We start from the raw sequence: 18,028 nt of genomic DNA, 5'->3' as shown, positions 1-18,028 counted from the left end.
AATTGTGGTAGTGGGGCCTGGCTGCTGCCCCGGAATCAGGGTGGGCCCTTCCTCCTGGTTGCTCTGGCCTCCTGGTCCATGCTGGGGTGTCTGGGCAGATGGGAGAGCTCAGGACAGGTCCAGATCAATCGGAGCAGAGGTCAGGGTGCTCTACTGGGCTCCAAGGTAGGGGGTAGCTGACCCCCTTGTCCCACCCCACCCTGCTCCTGCCCCCCAGTCGCCTCTTAGTTGACAGCCCTCCCAGGGCACTGCCTAGAGGGGTTGGCTGTGATGTAGGTGTGTGAGGCAGGATGGTACCCGGCTAGTGCAGATCCTGTGGGCACTGTGAGATGGGCAGGCCAGAGGAACCAGCCCCACCCACTTTGCCTCCTCTGGAGTCTTCATTCCAGCCCTTCTGGCCTGTGACTAACCTCCTGCTGCTTCTGTAAAGTTCCAGGCCAACTCCATTAGTTTTGTGTTTATTTTTTATATCTTATTTATTTATTTATTTATTTGGTTTTGGGCCCACACCCGGTGATGCTCAGTGGTTACTCCTGGCTATGTGCTCAGAAATTGGTCCTGGCTTTGGGGGACCATATGGGATGCCAAGGATCAAACCCAGGTAGGTGCTGGGTCAGCTGCGTGCAAGGTAAATGCCCTACCCCGCTGTGCTATTGCTTTGGCCCCACCATTAGTTTTTTTTGTTTGTTTGTTTTGGTTTGGTTTGGTTTGATTTTTGGTTTTGGGACCACATCTGGCAGCACTCAGTGGTTTTTCCTGGTTCTCAGCTCAGAAATTACTTCTCGAAGGATCAGAGACCCTACAGGATTACGGGAATCAAACCTGGGTCAGCCACCTGCAAGGCAAAAATCCCTCCCCATCATGCTTTAGGTCAGGGTCACTCCATCAGCGTTTATGCACCAGTGTTTGTTTTCTGTGGATTAATCTTCCCTGAAAAACCCTCTCTCGTCCATGTGGAATCATTAAGAACCTCACCTTCAGACCCTAGAGACCCAATGCCTCCAGCTGCATTCTGGAACCTGAAACTAATCTCTGCACCCTGACCTTCTACACCCTAACTCTACATGCTGATATTTTGCACTCTGATTTCTGCTCTTCTGCACTTTGACCTTGCATCCTGACCTCTTCACTTCAACCCCTGTACTCTGACCCTTGCACCCTGACCCCTGCATCCTGATCTGCACTCCAACCCCTGAACATTATATTATACACCCCAACTCTGAAAATTATCTTCTGCTCTTTTTTTTTGGGGGGGGGGCTTTTGGGTCACAACCTGCAACACTCAGGGATTACTCCTGCCTCCATGCTCAGAAATCGCTCCTGGCAGGCTCAGGGGACCATATGGGATGCTGGGATTTGAACCACCAACTTTCTGCATGCAAAGCAAACACCTTACCTCTATGCTATCTCTCCGACCCCTACCTTCTGCTCTTTTTTTTTTTTTTTTGGTTTTTGGGTCACACCTGGCAGTGCTCAGGGGTTATTCCTGGCTCCAGGCTCAGAAATTGCTCCTGGTAAGAACGGGGGACCATATGGGACACAGGGATTTGAACCGATGACCTCCTGCATGAAAGGCAAATGCCTTACCTCCATGCTATCTCTCCGGCCCTACCTTCTGCTCTTAACTCGAATACTCTACTATGTACTCCTGTACCCTGATCCCACTCTGTGGCACCCTGACATTCCTCACTCAGGCTTTCTGTACCACAGCTCCCATTTCCTGCCACTCCATCCAGCCCTCCTTCAGGGACATCCAAAGACAGGGACCTCATTTGTACATAGAGAAGTTCCTGGTCTGGATGGCACAGACAGTCCAGATCCCACCTGGGCCCCTTCCCGACCTCAAGTGAGTCCAGAGCCCAGGCCTAGCACAGTCCTCACTCCTCACCCTTAAGATTCACATAAACTCGCATAGGCCTCGGCACTAGGATATCTCACTAGCACAGTGTCTGGCTCAGAGATTCGCTGTCTGCAACCATTGCGAACTCAGGAGGAGTTGGAAGGGATCTTGAGCAAGGCCCAGGGTCAGTAGAGCCTCTCTATGGAGCAGGGGCAGGTCAGACCTCTGGGACAGGCCACGAATCAGCCGCTGTGTAAAGAATCCCACAGCTGCCCAGTATCTACCACTGCACACACCCACCACTGCACAATCTTCACTGCACACACCTACCAGCACATATACCTCACTGCACACATCTTCCAATGCACAAATGCTCTACTGCACACACCCACCACTTCAAAACCCATAACTGCATAACCACCACTGCATACACCTCACTGCACATTACCCCAGTGTCTCCCAGTGGGTCAGGATTTTGTCAGGTTCTGAGAGGACCAGGACAGGAAGGCAGGGGAACCCTGGTAAAAGTGAGGCCATGCCCCTCTGCAGGATCTCAATTCCCCAATTGTCTTGGAGCCCTCTTGCTGCCCGAAAGGACCTGCAATGGCCTGAGTAGCCAAGGGACGTCCTGAGGAGAACCGAGGTGCAAATCCTGACTGAGTGGGTGACCCAGTCCTGTGTGTGGGGTGCCAGTAGCAGAGCCCCACCCCTCCACGTGGCTGCTGGGCGCCAATCTGCCCTGTGGGTGCTCCGGAACGTGTAAGCAAGTCCAGGCAGGCTGGGGCCGGGGTTCATGTTCCCTCGGTCCTGAAAGGAGTCCTAGAAACGCAGCCTGCCTGGCTGGTGTCCCTGCATCACGAGGGGGATCCTGGCACCCAAGCAAAGTTGCAAGTGACCCCACAGGATGCCCCATTCGACCCCCGAGCCCTACCGGGAGTGATCCCAGAGTGCATGACCAGGAATAAGAGCAAAAAGGGGGGCTGTATTCAGGGGCCTCCTGGCTTCCACTGACACCCCCCAACCCCCATCTGTAACTTTGGGGACGGGCCTGCATCAACCTTGCAGATGCTGAGGATGTGAGGATGCACCTGGACAGGCAATGGCCAGCGCTGGCCCTGGCCCTCCCCTACTCTTGCAAGGAGGGAGGGACACCTGAGCCTGCTGACCAGCTAGCTCCCCTGGGTGGCCGCGGTGCTGGGAGCCTGGCTGGGCCCTGTTCCCACCACCGCCCACCCCCGCCCCCGGGAAGCCGGCCAGCAGGTGGCGGCCAGATGGGCAGCTGCCCTGACCTGCTTCTGTGGGGGAGCTGGAGCTCTGAGGCTGGCCAGCCTGCAGCACTGTGAGCCCACCTCTGTGGCTGCAGGTTCAAGGCCAGGAGCCCTGCGGTTGGACACCGGGATTCATTGGCTGTTCTCAGGCCCACGTGAAGAAGGTGCTGGAAGGACGATGGAGCCATGCGTGGGCAGTCGTGGCTCTCCAGCTTGCACGCCCAGACCTGTATACTTGGCCGAGCAAAGGGCTGGGGGTTAGGGGGCCATCAGGAACAGGGTGCCTGGCTCTCAGGAACCTGCGAGACCTGGGGTTGTGCATGGGGGATGAGGGATTGCGGCCACACTGCGGGAAGGCCCAGTTCTGCCCTCTCAGAGCTCCTGCTGCTCTTTCCTACAGAGACAGCAGAGACAGCACCAGACACAGACAGCCCAGTTCCTATAGTGGTGCCCCCTGCACTGCGGAAGGCTAGGCCTAGGGGCTGCAGTGCTCCCTTCAATAGACTCTGCTGGGTCTCTGCTCTCTGCATGGCTAGACGTCCCCTGAAGTGCCCCTGTCCTGGGTTCTGAGCATAGCACAACTTGTGTGTGATTGTGAGCATGAGCAGGAGTGACCGTGAGAGAGTATGTGAGTATGAGGCTGGAGAGATAGCATGGAGGTAGGGCATTTGCCTTGCATGCAGGAGGACGGTGGTTCGAATCCCGGCATCCCATGTGGTCCCCCGAGTCTGCCAGGAATGATTTCTGAGCATAGAGCCAGGAGTAGCCCCTGAGCACAGCCGGGTGCGACCCAAAAACAAACAAACAAAAATAAGAGTATATGAGTATGAATAAATATGAACAGGAGGAGTGTGAGTGTGAGCCTAACTGGGGTTCCAGCTCCCAGCCCTGCACTATGTTGAGGGGTCATCAGGGCCGAGCAAGCCCCAGTTCCCACAGTTGTGAGTCCCCACGCAGGGCCCAGGGGACAGGGACGATGGAACCTGATCTCTGCTGGGCAGAAGCGCCTGCCTGCCTGTCGCCCGGCTGGGACACCTGATCCACCGCTACTCTGGTGGCGCTATCCCCGGGGATCCTCTCAACTGCACAGGGAGGAATCAATCAGGTCTCTTCTGGGGGACACTGGGCAGTAGTCCTGCTCCATGGGGATAAGCTGCAGATACTGGAGAAAGAAGGAACAATGTTCTCTGCTCTCTGGCCAGCTATGGCCAGCTTGGGACCATCTCGACCTCCCTCTCCAGGCAACCCACTAGAGATTGCTCTATGGTCTGGAACAGTAGCTCAGCTCCAACTCTTTGCCTGACCTTACAGCCCCCCAGAGCCTTGTCCAGGATCCCTTTCACTTTTCCCTGACCCTTCCCTGCCTGCTGTGTGGAACCCAGGGCCTCTGAGCCCGGAAGGTCCAGCTTCTTGGGGCTCTCAGATGCTGCCCTGCACTGTGAGGAGACCAGGGGAAGAGGGGACGGGTGAGAGCAGAGAAGGAGTGTGTGAACACTGAACCTGATGCTTGTACTTGGAGATGAGTGAGGGACCAGCTCCTAGTTCCACTCTGGCTGTGGCTCCTGCAGGGAAGCACTGACTTGGCCTAATTTTTGGCATCTGCCGCCCTGTTGGGCTGACTCAGGCTGCAGGGACAGAGCCAAGTGCTGGGCTGAGCAGGAAGGACCCCCCTCAAAGCACACACAGACTCAACCCCCACTCCCAGGCTCCCTTTCACTTTTTTTTTATTTTTTTATTTTGGGAGGGCACACCTTGTGATGCTCAGGGGTTACTTCTGCTATGCACTCAGAAATCACTCCTGGCTCGGGGGACTATATGGGGTGCCGGGGATAGAAACAAGGTTCATCCTGGATCAGCCATTTGCAAGGCAAACACCCTACCACTGTGCTATCACTCTGGCCCCATTTTTCGCATTTGTTTTGGGGCCATACCCAGTAGCATGCAGGGATTACTCATGGCAGACTCTGGGGATCCTGTGGGATGCTAGAAATCGAACCTGGGTCTGCTCTTCCGCCATCACTGGAGCCTTTGCTTGGGTCAGCATCTAAAGAAGAACCTGGAGCACTCTCCACCTTACTCACCCTGCCCTCCTCTCCCTGTCCCCCTTCAAACGTGGCATTGCTGGCCTGGTGCCTGGCCCTGGTGCCTTTGGGGTCTTTTGAGCTGGGGAAGTGAGGCCCTTAGGGCAGCCTATGGGTCCTCAGGAGGAGGGGGGATGGCCCCTGCAGGGAACCTGGTGGAGCTGAGTCTGAGTTCCGGTTGTACTTTCCTGTTTTGGAGGTTCCCTGAGCTGAGCAAACAGCCCCCTTCTTCCCCTGTCCTCAACCTGAGCCACTGAGAGACAGTGAGTGGGGGGGTTGCAGGATGGAAGGAGTCCAGCTCTGCCACCCCGTTGTCAGGTCTTCATCCATGGCCCCATGCCCGGCCCCATGCCCAGCCCCTGCCGCCCCCACCGCCCTCGCCCTCACACCCCCGCTGTGGTCACCCCAGGAAGCCCACAGGATCCTTCCGCCCTGCCCTGCAGGCCACTGTCCGGCTCTGCAGGAAGGAGGGCTCAGCTCACCACTCCCCATCCAGGGCTCGACACCCACAAGGGCCTGCTGCTGATGCTGCTGACTTTGGAGCTTTTTCTGTTGGGGGACAAGCTGACCCTGGGGCCCCTCACAGATGGACTGACACCCCACAGCTGCTGCTGGCTCTTGTGGCGCCTAGAAATCCCCACCCCAGAACTGGGGGTGTCTCGCAGCCCCCAAGTCCTATCTCAGCGATGAGGAAGGAAGGAGCAAGGGTGGGTGGACCCTTCCTCCCGCCACAGCAAGACTCCAGCTCTGGGGACAAGGGAACATACAGATCAGCTGGACTGGGAGCTTGTCAGATGGACCTGGGTGACCAGAGCCCCAAGACTTGCTCTGTCCCTCCCAACCCCCTGTACCACAGGGAATGTGCCCCAACTCTATTTGTCTCAGCCTGTTTAGGGCCCCTCACCCCAGAGACCAGAGGATGGGCAGACAGACAGAGGGGTGTGCTCATCTGCAGGGCTCAGCTGTTCCCTCCCTCCCTGAACAGCTGGGACTGGCCAGCTGGATTGGGATGGTATGGGAGTGACTGTCTCCCTGGGGTCAACACCACAGCCACCTCTGGCATCATCGCCCCATGGAGACACGTCTGAGGTCCCACACTCATCAGCCCCTCCTGATGAGGAGGCTGATTCACTAGGGGCATCTGGTGGCTTGCAGTCTCTGGCCTCTGGGACAGAACTGCAGGACATCTGTAGAGTGCTCTGGACTCTGCAAACCAGATCAGTTGGCCTGGCCCAGGGTCATAGGCTGAGGGAGGCAATTAAGGACACTGTACCCCCCCCAGTGCAGCCATGACCTGGTGGGTGTACCCCCTAACCCATTCTGGTGCCCTTGCAGCCCAAACACTGTACCTCTGTCCTCCTGTGCCAGAGCACAAAGAACTTAGCCAAGGAACACTTCACTGGCCCTTCCACCCCTGTGGCAAGCTTTCGGATCCATCTCAATGGACAGCTCTGGGATCATGCTTCCTGAAAGCTGGGGTGGGAGAGACATGGAGAGATGAGATCCTTTGAGCTTCCTTATGTCCCTGGTCTCCCAGCCCCTCTATAACCACGCCTAAATCTCTTTTCTTTTCTTTTCTTTTCTTTTCTTTTCTTTTCGTTTCTTCTTCTTCTTCTTCTTCTTCTTCTTCTTCTTCTTCTTCTTCTTATTCTTCTTCTACTTATTCTACTACTTCTACTTCTACTTCTTCTTCTTCTTCTTCTTTCTTCTTTCTTTTTTTTTTTTTTTTTTTTGGTTTTTGGGTCATACCTGGCAGCACTCAGGGGTCACTCCTGGTTCCACACTCAGAAATCGCTCCTGGCAGGCTCGGGGGACCATATGGGTGCTGGGATTTGAACCACAGACCTTCTGCAGGCAATGCAAATGCTTTACCTCCATGCTATCTATCTCTCCGGCCCCTACATCTCTTTTCTTTTTGTCTTTTTTCTTTTTGCTTTTTGAGTCACACTCAGCGGTGTGCAGGGGTTTACTCCTGAGCTCTGAGCATATTTGGGGGATCCTATGGGATGTCAGGGATCAAACCCTGGTCTGCCATGTGCAAGGCAAATACCCTCCCCACTGTGCTATTGCTCCAGCCCCAAGACACATGTTTCCTACCAGATGGGGGAGGGGAGAGGAGTGAGCGTGCCTGTGGGTCTGGGGTAATGGCAGAGCCAACCTGGTGTTGGCACAGGGCATCATCGTCTGCCCAGGTAACATGTGTCTGTTAGTTTGGGGCTGGGACAGTACTCCTGTCCCTTATTAGGACCCTCAGGCTGGAGGTTCTTCTTGGCCACCCTCCCTCACCCTCCCTGTTTCCCCATTTCCAGTCTCCACCTCCCACTCTTTGTGGTGCAAAAGGGTGCAGGGAGAGGCCGGTGGCCAAGGGTTAGGGCTCAGAGGCGGAAGGGGAAGGGGAGGGGCTGCCCAGCAGCCGCCCCCCTGCAGACCTTGAGGAGTCACCACAAAATTCCATTCTCCTGACAGCAAAGAGATGGATCCGCTCTTGCCAAAGCCCACGGCCCCCGCAGACTGGAGGCTTTGTCCGGCTGTTCCCACATGGACGGCGGTTGGGCCGCAGAGGCATTTTGGGGGACTCAGTATCCAGCCTGGGTACCAGGACCCTGCCAGGGCACCCGTCTCCCCCCTCTCGCCTGCACTGGCTCATTGGTTGTTGTTCTTGGAACCTGGTTGGCTCCCAAAACTTGGGCACCGGTGCCTTCTCTGCTGGCAAACATGGAGTTGGGGCCTAGTAGTAGCAGCAGCCTGAGAAGCAAAGAATCCCTGGTAGGCTGGGCTTGTAGGCTGGGCCTGGAGTGTAGACCTGACATTGGAGGGCATCAAATGAGTACAGACCCCACTGAAATGGACCCAACATGTGTGCGTATGTGTGCACAGAGTGTGTGTTTGTGGATACCTTCTGCAGAGATGTGAGATATGGGTCCCCTTAGGGCTCTGGCTGAAGCAATTCTCTTGTGGGCAGCAATAATAATAAAAAAAAAAAGCAGAAGCTTAGAGACACGTGGTCAGGATGGTAGCTGAGGATGGAGTGGGGAGCCGAGACTGGCTGCACATGCAATGGATCGCACATGCTTGTGTGTGCCATGAGTCAGTGTGCATATGTGTGATTGTGTATCCATGTGTGCACCTGCCTGATTATGCATGGATGCATGTGTGTGAGTGTGTGCGAGTGTACATGTGTGTGCCCATGGGCGAACACAGCTGTGCATTTGTGTGTGCGCACCGACATGTGCATCTGTTTGGTTAGTTCATGGAAGGAACAGAGAGGGTAGTCTGCAATCAGGGAGACTGGGGGCGGGGAGAGGAAGGCTAGTGGGAGAGAAACTAGCCCCAGAGAATGCGGATAAAGGGGGGCAGGAGCTGAGGCAGGGTCCCTCCTGGGCTGAGACAGGATGGTCAACCCCTGATCTGCCACCAGCCCCTTTGCTCCTCTCTGGCTGGTGAGTGTTGGACACTTGTCACTCGGGGCCCTTCAGCTCCATCTGCTCCAGCATCTGCCTGTTAATGATCAGGGGGTGGAGCTGGAAGTATGGGAAACACCACAGCTCCCACCAGGGCCTCATTACCGAGGGGCAAATGGGCGGCTCTAGCCCCCCAGCCCCCAGCCTGGAGTGTGGGAAGGGACCAGTTTGAGAATCTGACGCAGCACCTCCAAGGTGCCAGGCTCCGAAGTGCCCACACGCAGCGAGCAAGCTGTTCTGGTCGAGGGCTCCGCGACCAGCAGGGGCATTTCCCAGAGCTACCCTTGGTGGCCCAGGGGAGCTGTGGGGGGCCGCCCCCAGTCTCAAGCTCTCTAGGGCGGGAAGAGAAGGCGGCCCCACTTTCCTGGCGTTTCCCCTCGCGCCCCTCCTCTGCGTCCAGCTGCAGGCGCGCATTGCCACCGCCTGGCTCGTGCTGGCCCAGTCGGCCCGTGGGAAAATCGGCTCGGGGCGGTGCCCAGCTGGGCCACCTGTGGTCCAAGCCACGGGGGACCAAATGGGGCGTCCTGCGGCCTTTCATCCCTCTTGTCGCCTGCCTAAGGGGTGCCAGGGGGGCCTCGGGGAGGAGGAGCTGGGGGGATTCAGGACATCCGCCAGGGGCGGACTGGTGGTGGTGGAATTCGGGGCTCGAGCATCGTGTGTCCTGAACCAACGGGCCTGTCCCCACTTGGGGGTTCCTGGGGCTACAATCATCCTGAGTAAGACTAACGGCTGGGGCCGGAGAGGTAGCACAGCAGTAGGGCGTTTGCCTTGCAAGAGGCTGATCTAGGACGGACCACGGTTCCATCCCCCCCCCGGTGTCCCATATAGTCCCTCCAAACCAGGAACAATTTCTGAGCGCACAGTCAGGGGTAACCCCTGAGAGTCACGGGGTGTGGCCCCCAAAAAACAAACAAACAAACAAACAAATAGAAAAGAATAAGGGCTGCCCCGATGGAGCGTACACGCATGCCAGACGCTGCCAGGCGCCTCCCCGGGACTTGAGTCGCCACCACCCAGTGGCACCACCCAGGCAAGGAAGCCGGGCTCAGGTTAGGGGAAATGCACACATCGCGGGGTTTCAGAATCACGGTCCCTTTGCCCACTGCGCTTCCCATTCTATGTGCCGGACACCCTCCCGAGCAGCGCCGGGTGGACCCGGAGGGCTTCCCTTGGATCCAGGGCCGGGAGGGCGGGCAGGGCAGGTCCCGCAGGTCCCCAGCCTCACGCCCCTTTGCAGCCCCGCTGGGGGTGACCCGGGCGGGGCGGGGCGTACACGTGCGCGCCCGGCGCTTCCCAGCCCCCCGCGGCCGCCCCACGTGGGTGATGCTCAGCCGGGCTTGTACCCAGGCCCGAGGCCACGCCTCTTAGGTCCCGGGAGCCAATGAAAACTCGCTTGGTGGGCGTGGTCTAGTAATAGGACACGCCCCACGAGACGGGAGCCAATGAGGGTGCCAGAGGGGTGGACTTAGCGGTGTGACCACGCCCCCGGAGGGCGGGGTCTCCGCGGGGGCGCTTTAAAAGCGCGGCCTCGGGCTTGGGTACCGGTAGACGGCGCGGAGCGAGCCTGGACGGGCCCCGGGCGCGCCACCCCAGGATGCTCAAGCGCTGCGGTCGTCGCCTGCTGCTGGCGTTGGCGGGCGCGCTGCTCGCCTGCCTGCTGGTGCTCACGGCCGACCCGCCGCCGCCCACCCCGCTGCCCGCCGAGCGCGGCCGCCGGGCTCTGCGCAGCTTGGCGGCTGGTCCCCCGGCCCCAGCTCCCGGGCTGGATGCGGCGGCGTCGGCGGCGGTGCCCGCGGCGCAGAGCCGCCAGGTGCACAGTCTGTCCGAGTACTTCAGCCTGCTGACCCGCGCGCGCGGGGACGTGGGGCCGCGGCCCGCCCACGGCCCTCCGCGCGGCCCGGTGGAGCCGCTCGCGCCCCAGGACGTCTTCATCGCCGTCAAGACCACCAAAAAGTTCCACCGCGCGCGCCTCGACCTGCTGCTCGAGACTTGGATCTCGCGACACAAGGACATGGTGAGCCCCGGGGTGGCCTGCACGGTGCCCTCCGGGGGCTCCGGGGCTGACCTGGTGGTGCCCAGGACTTGGCACAGGCGGTGCGCACCGTCCCGAGGCTGGGGCGCGCGGGATGGAACCAGCTGAGTCTCCTAGACGGGCCAGGCGCGGGGAGAAAGTGGCACCCCGTTTCCGACTCGGGGCCTTTTCGGTTTTATTATTTTGGTTTATTTTTTGGGGGATCACACCCAGCAGCGCTCAATTAGGGGTTCCTCCTGGTTCTACGCTCCGAAATCGCTCCTGGCAGGCTCGGGGGACCCTATGGGGATGCCGGGATTCGAACCATCGTCCTTCTGCACGCAAGGCAAACAAACGCCTTACCTCCACGCTCTCTTTCCGGCCCCCACGACTCGGGGCCTTTTCTAGGGGGGGAAAGTGGGAAGGGTCAGGACCCCCTCAGTCCAGACTTCTCGGAACGGCGGGGTGGGATGGATGTCCGGGTAGGCGGAGGGGACGTTGGGGAGGCCCTTCGCGCCTTGCGGGCGCCCTCCGAGCCTGCAGCGCCATCCGCCCTGGTGCGCCCCGACTTCCTCCGCATCGAGGGGAAGACACGCCCCACTTTTAAAATCTCGCCCGCAGGCAACAGCAGCGGCTGGTAGGGGCGGGACCCACCGGGGAAGGGCGCAGGGAGGCCCCCCTGGGATTTGGGGGTTCGCATGAAGGGACCGTTAAAGGGACGCGGCGGGGGCTACCTTTGCGTCCTTCTTCCCTTGGAGGCTCCTGGGAGGGGCGGGGTCCTGGGGAGGTCAGGATTGGGGTGTCGGGGGGCGAGGGGAGAGGCGGGGAGAGGGTCCCTGGGAAGCCCCCCGGAAGCCCCCTGGGAACGCAGCGCCCCTTTCCCAGGGGCTGGCACTGGGAGGGGGCGCGGGCGGTTTTGTCTGGCGGCGGGTTCCCAGCCTGGCCCGGCTCTCCGCGGCCCCTGGGGGACGTAACAAAGCCCTTTTCTCCCGCGGAGAAAGGCCGCCGAGGCCTGTGCGCGCCGCGCTCCATGGGAACCCGCCGGGGGCTGCTGGCCACTCAGGTTGCCTGGTGATGAGGGGCCCCCCGCGCCCCCAGCCCTGACTGACAGCCCCCCGCGCCCCGCCTCCCCGCCGGTGACCCTTGGCAGCGCGCTGTCCCCCTCTGGGACTTCCCTAGGACCACTGCTGTGGCCAACGGTGTCAGCCGCAAATACTGGCAGGACCCAGGACCCGGGGGCAAGGGGGCACTACCCACCCTCGGGTGTCCTCAGGCTGCCCCGTGCCTTCCTGCAGCTGGGACGTGACAGTGGTGTTGGGGTGCTCGGCCACAACCCTTCCTGACTCCTACCAGCCAGATGGGGCGACAGGAGGTCGGGGTGGTGGCCAGCGGTCAGAACTCCTAAGGAGAGGCCGCAAAGGCACAGAATGCAGAGTGGGGAGGACTTCCTGGCGAAGGTGCCAGGCATGCTGCGCTCGTGGCTAAGTGGAGCAGGCCGGGCAATCCTGGCCTCTTGACCGTAGGAACCATGCCAGATGGGCCGTGTTCCCCAGGAGGGTCTGTCCTCTGGCCCCTTGTCTCCCCCACCCACCCGCTGCCAGCCTCACAATGGAGACCTTGGCATCCTGTGTTTCTCTGAGCCGAGGCTCCAGGAACAATGCCACTTCCTGGCGTGGCCCCCGCCCGCCAGCCGCCAGTCTCCCGGGAGGCGGGGAGGGGCTGCTGGGTATCCCTCTGCGCTGGGGTCTGCCTCTCTGAATGGAGAGGGATGGGTGCCCTGCTTTCACTTATACACCCCTAGTGTGGAGATTAAGGCTGCAGCAGGCCGACCCTGGGTCACAGGCCCTTCTCTGCTCGCTCTTCATATTGGGGCGTCTCGGGAGGCTCCAGCCAGCCGCCCTCCCCTCCCCGCTGAACAAAGGTGACTTTAATCTCTGTAGCCTTGGGCCCGGTTTTTAGGGCCCCGGCCGAGCGCGGGAGAGCTGCCTTGATCTCATTAAGAAAGCATTTTCCTTTTAATCCAGTGGCGCCGCCTCCCACGGCATTCCTGGGCTGGGGGGCTTGCCCATGCGTGTGTTCGGGCGCCCCAGGGTGTCTTCCGGCCCTGCAAGGAGGGGGGTGCTTGCAGCAAAGGTGTTGATGGGGCCTGTCACACCTCCCGACCCCCTTTAACTTTGCTGTGGGATATGCAGCTTGTGGGGCTGGACCAGGTCTGGTCAGGACCCCAGAACCTCAGCATGTCTGTGCATCAGCACGCACACAAGCCTCCTCGGGGACCCACGGGTGCTTCGGGGAGATTGAACCCTGGGTCGGAAGTGGGCCCCCTGCTGCCTTTGCTGGAGCCCTTCCCAGCTCCTAGACTTGCACCAGCTGTGGCCGGGGGACTTTGGCGGGGGATGTGGCGGGGATGCCAGGCGGCACGCGCTAGGCGGGCTGGGCCCGCAGGGGACATTCCTCCCTGTGCCGGGACGGGCCCAGACGGGCACCTGCAACTCCAGCCCCACCCTGACGGCCCTGCGCTGCTCTGCTCCTCAGAGGCATGCTGGCACCTTGGCACTGGGCTGGCATCGCGGCCTCACAAGCCCAATTTCCCGCCAATTGGCAGTTGGGACGACAGGGGGTCAGGACACGGGGGGGGGGAGCACCTTCCCATTTCCCGGGCCAGAGGTGGTGGGGGTGGGCGGGAGGGGTCTGTCCAGCTGTGCTCAAAGCTATCCCCGGCCAGCTCTGGGGACTAAAGACCGCAGGGGTGTGTCCCCGCCCCCCCCCCCCCGCGGTCTGTCCGTCCGTCTGCCCGGCCCTGCTCAGTTAACCAGGCCAGCTGTATGGTAATAGCTGCGGCCACTCCCGCTTAACGCGGCCCGGCCCGCGGCCAGGACAAAGGTGGCGGACAGTGCCTCTCGGTTCACCCTCCCTCCGGCCCTTTGTCCCCCGGCTTGGCAGCCGCCCAGCCGCGACTATTGTCCCGATGGATTGAAACTCGGCTTCCCGAAGCCGCCCTCTCCTGCGCCGCGCCCCCCAACCGTCTGCCCCCCTGCCGGCGGCGGGGCAGGCCCTGTGTCAACAAGGGAGCGCCTACCTGCGGCCAGGTGCTGGCGGCCGAGCCAGCCACCTGGTGGGCGGGCGCACACCTGGGTCGTGTGGGGCTGCTATTGACGTTTGCAGCCATCTGGGAGAGGGGAAGAGGAAGAGAAAGGAGAAGGGGGAGACATGGGGAGAGAGGGGCCATGCAGGCTGTGGTTTGGGGCACGCAAGGCATGCTCACAGCTGCCTTCTCCTTCCAGACCTTCATTTTCACCGACGGGGACGATGAATTCCTGGCCAAACACACGGGTGAGCCCCGAACTTGGGGAGGGACGGGTGCGCGGCTCCTCCCCTCAGAGGCCAGGAGGCCACGGGGCCTGGAGGGCCCTTTACTCAACGGGTCTGCTCGTCCCCCATTCTCATGCAAATGAAGCCTTTGAGCTGATGTGGAGACAACAGGTGTCCAGGGCTGGGAAAGCCGCCTGAATGGGCCTGGGTGGGCCGTTGTGAGGGTGCAGGCGCCGGTGGGTGGGGGGGTGAAGCCCCTCCGTGTCTGGCTCATAGGCCCCTCCCAACCCCACCTGCAGCCAACGTGGTGAACACCAACTGCTCCGCGGCCCACAGCCGCCAGGCCCTGTCCTGCAAGATGGCCGTGGAGTATGACCAGTTCGTGGCGTCGGGCAGGAAGTAAGTGGGAGCCCGGCGGGTGGGACACCCCGCATCCCCGCACCCCGCCACCGCCCTGACGCCCCCTCTCCTCTCCTTAGGTGGTTCTGCCATGTGGACGACGACAACTACGTGAACGTGAGGGCCCTGCTGCGGCTACTGGCCGGCTTCCCGCACACGCAGGACCTGTACATCGGCAAGCCCAGCTTGGATCGGCCCATCCAGGCCACGGAGCGGGTGGGCGAGAACAAGCTGGTGAGTGTCGGCCTCAGGGGCCGGGGCGCCAAGTGGGGGGTCCCTTCTGCTCGCCTCACCCCCTTTTCTTTCCACAGCGCCCGGTGCATTTCTGGTTCGCCACGGGCGGAGCTGGTTTCTGCATCAGTCGCGGGCTGGCCCTGAAGATGAGGCCCTGGGCCAGGTGAGACCCAGGGTACAGGACAAGACAGGATAGGATGGTATAGACGGGTCGGGGTTGATTAGGGGTGCCCAGGATGAACCCCTGGGTGAGGTCAGGCCCCGTGAGGACAGGGAAGGAACACTCGGGGCAGGATCAGACTCCTGGGGGCGGGACTGGGTGGGCATTCAAGGGGTGGACCTTCACTCAGGAGTCAAACTGGGCACTCAGGAGGTCGGTCAGGGCATGATGCGATGCTCAGGGACCAACCGGGAGCACTCAAGGGATGGGGCCTGGTGGTCAGAGGCTGATCCTGGATGTTGGGCGGGGCCTGGTGCCCAGGGGCGGGGTCAGGGTACCAGAGGGCGGGGTCAGGGCTCTGCTGCCCACTCAGAGTGCTCCTTCCCCCAGCGGTGGCCACTTCGTTAGCACGGCCGAGCGGATCCGGTTGCCCGATGACTGCACGGTGGGCTACATCGTGGAGGCGCTCCTGCATGTGCCCCTCACTCGCAGCGGCCTCTTCCACTCGCACCTGGAGAACCTGCAGCAGGTGCCGGCCTCGGAGCTGCAGGAGCAGGTATGGGTGAAGCCTCCTGTTCCGCGACCCCTCACCCTGACCCCTCACCCTGCTGCCACTGTGTTCCTGGGCTGCACCCATGGGAGGAGGCAGTGGATGTGGGTCCGGTTCTGTCCTTGGCCTTGCCCCCACCCGCAGCAACTATATGTGGCCCCCGCAGGTAACGCTGAGCTACGGTGTGTTCGAGAACAAGCACAATGCTGTGCACCTCAAGGGGCCCTTCTCTTTGGGTGCCGACCCCTCCAGGTGAGGACTCTGGGGCCTCCGAGGGTGTGCTGGGCTGTGTGACCCCAAGGAAGACACCCCGCGGAAGACACCCCGTGGACAAACCTCCTCTGTCCCCTCAGGTTTCGCTCCATCCACTGCCTCCTATACCCGGACACACCCTGGTGTCCCAACTCCGCTGTAGCTGTCTTCTAGCCACGGCCAGTCCTGTCTCCGGGCTTGTCCCTGGTATCCAAGGGCCCCCGGGGCTGTGCCCTGCATGTGGGGGGCAGGCTGCTGGACAGCGCTGCCCTGCTGGTCACCCCGTCAAGCCCGTGCTCTGTGTCAGAGGTCGTGAGGGCAGCTGGGGGTTGCTTTGGGTCATATGGGGGGACTTTGCTCCATGAGCCGGGCCATGTCCACTGCAAGGACCCCGAGACTAAGGGAGAGGCTTGTGCCACCCCTGTCCTGGGTCCGGCCCTGCTGTGCCCCCAGTGGCTGCCCTGATGCCTGATGGTCCAGGCAGGGTGTTGCCTTTGCCCCCCCAGGGGCAGAGCTGAAGGTCTCTCAGGAGACTCGCCCATAGTGGGCGCTGTACAGACTCACAGGTTTTCACTGTGCCGGGGCTCTGCTGGGGGGGGGTTGTCTTCGTTTAGGGGGTGGGGGTGGTGTCCTCTTACCTTTTCTGTGGATCAGAAAAAATCAGAAGCCAGCCTGGGGGTGTTGGGGAGCCTCAAGCCTGCACCCGCCCTGCCCCTGGCCTGCTGTGTGGTTGCCATGACAACGTCCTGTGCTAAGAATAATGAAAATAAAGGTGCTTCAGAGCCAAGCTTAAGCTGGCCCCTCCATCTTGGCTGAGCTGGGGCTGGGGGCTCTGCGAGGGGCCTGAGCCCCCCACACTCATTCTCCCAAGTGGCTCCTCCAGTTCTGAGGCCGTGGTGTGGGCTGGGGGTGGGGTCCAGCTCCCCTTCTCTAGGGGGGTTAGTCCACAAATCCCTTTGTTTTTTGAGTGGAGGGTTTGGGCCACATCTGGCTCAGGGCTTACTCCTGGCTCTGCCTGTGCTCAGGAATCACACCTGGAGGGGCTCAAGGGACCATCTGGGCGTCGGGGATCAAAACCGGGTCAATCACACCATGGAAGGCAAGTGCCCTCCTCCAAGGCCACATCCTTGTCCTTGAAAATGGGGAAACTGAGGCACGGAGTGGGTGTAGGGATACTCTCATGAATGTGGTACTGGAGTCCCTTTGGATGGTCTGACTAAGGCCCTGGGGTGCGGCTGCCCTTACTTCCTCTCTAGAGTGTCCAGGGCACAGGGACTCCCCCCCTCATCCTCACTCCCGTCCTCCACAGCCCTCTTTCTCTTTCTCTTCCTCCTGGGAGCTTACACAGCAGCCCCTTCCTCAACTGCGGACTGTGCACCCCCCAGTGTCCTCCCAGTGAAACCTTAGCCCAAGGTGTCCCGGGAGGACCGCAGGGACCCCCAGCTCAGGGTGCAGCATCTGCCTTGCCCACGTGGCTGCTGAAAGGGGAGGCAGCGCTTCCTTCCTGGCCACAGGCTGAGTCAACCTGCTCCGCCTGGGGCTGACCCAGGGTAGCAGTGCCATGGGGGGGGGGGGCACAAAAAAAGTCCGGAAGAGACACCTCAACTCAGGCCAGCAGCAAAGCTGCCTCCTCCTCTCCTCTCCAAAGGGGAAGTGGCTGTGGGGACTCACAGGAACTGGGGTGCCCCCGCCTTCCCTGTGGTGAGGACTGAGTCAGTGCTTCGCCTGCTGCTGGCACAGCTTTCTTGGCTGGTCCCTGCCAACCCCATATACCTTTACCCCTGCCTATACACCCCTGCCTGCACCTCTAGGCCCCCTACCTAGTTAGCCTTATCCCAAGTCTCACCCCATTCAGCTCCCCTGCTGCTAGTGGGTACTGCCTCTCCCTCTCCAGAGAGGACTGCTCAGTTGGGGCTGGGAAAGTGCTTTAGCAGAGATGGGGTGGCACCCAGCAGGGTCCCCAGAAGGCCAGGTGACTGCTTGGAGTCCTCGAGGACCCCAGGACTTTTCCAGCAGTCAGAACCGGAGGTGGGGTAAGCTCCCCTGGGCTGGTTCCCATAAACAGTAGAACCGGCTGGTACAGCCCAATTCCCATCATGACCCGGGACTCCAAGCCTTCCTGAGCCCAGCGTGAGACAGGCATAGGCCCTGGGGATGTGGTGGTGGGTCTGCAGAACCCCAGACTTCCTGCAGGTGGGGGTCAGCTGTGTACACGGACCGAATGTTGGGCGCCACCTGCTGGCCGATCTGGGGCTTGCCCATCCTGTCTACCAGGCTCAGGATTGGGCCTTTCAGGTAGCGCCCCAGGTTCAGACAGAGCACCAGCCCTTCTCTGCACCACTCCTGCAGCAACCCTTGGGAAGTGTCACCATGACCCACTACACTGAGGGCTCAGACCTCCTCCCTGCTCAGCTGTACCAGCTCAGCCTGGCATTGTGTCCAGGGTCTTCCTCAGCTGAA

At 60.8% G+C, this 18,028-nt stretch overlaps 1 protein-coding gene across 1 annotated transcript; it reads left to right on the top strand.

Moving 5' to 3' along the window:
* Positions 1–10,220: 10,220 nt before the first annotated feature.
* Positions 10,221–16,141, top strand: LFNG (LFNG O-fucosylpeptide 3-beta-N-acetylglucosaminyltransferase). The gene is made up of 8 exons (XM_049788658.1): positions 10,221–10,664; positions 13,946–13,994; positions 14,273–14,372; positions 14,453–14,606; positions 14,684–14,769; positions 15,157–15,322; positions 15,483–15,568; positions 15,670–16,141. The coding sequence occupies exons 1-8, from the start codon at positions 10,245–10,247 to the stop codon at positions 15,740–15,742; spliced, it is 1,134 nt and encodes a 377-aa protein (XP_049644615.1). The 5' UTR covers positions 10,221–10,244; the 3' UTR covers positions 15,743–16,141.
* Positions 16,142–18,028: the final 1,887 nt, after the last annotated feature.

This window comes from Suncus etruscus, chromosome 15, assembly GCF_024139225.1.
Source record: "Suncus etruscus isolate mSunEtr1 chromosome 15, mSunEtr1.pri.cur, whole genome shotgun sequence".
In the NCBI taxonomy this organism is placed as follows: Eukaryota; Metazoa; Chordata; class Mammalia; order Eulipotyphla; family Soricidae; genus Suncus; species Suncus etruscus.
Note: the sequence above shows the minus strand (reverse complement) of the source record. Positions and strands in the feature narration are given on the sequence as shown.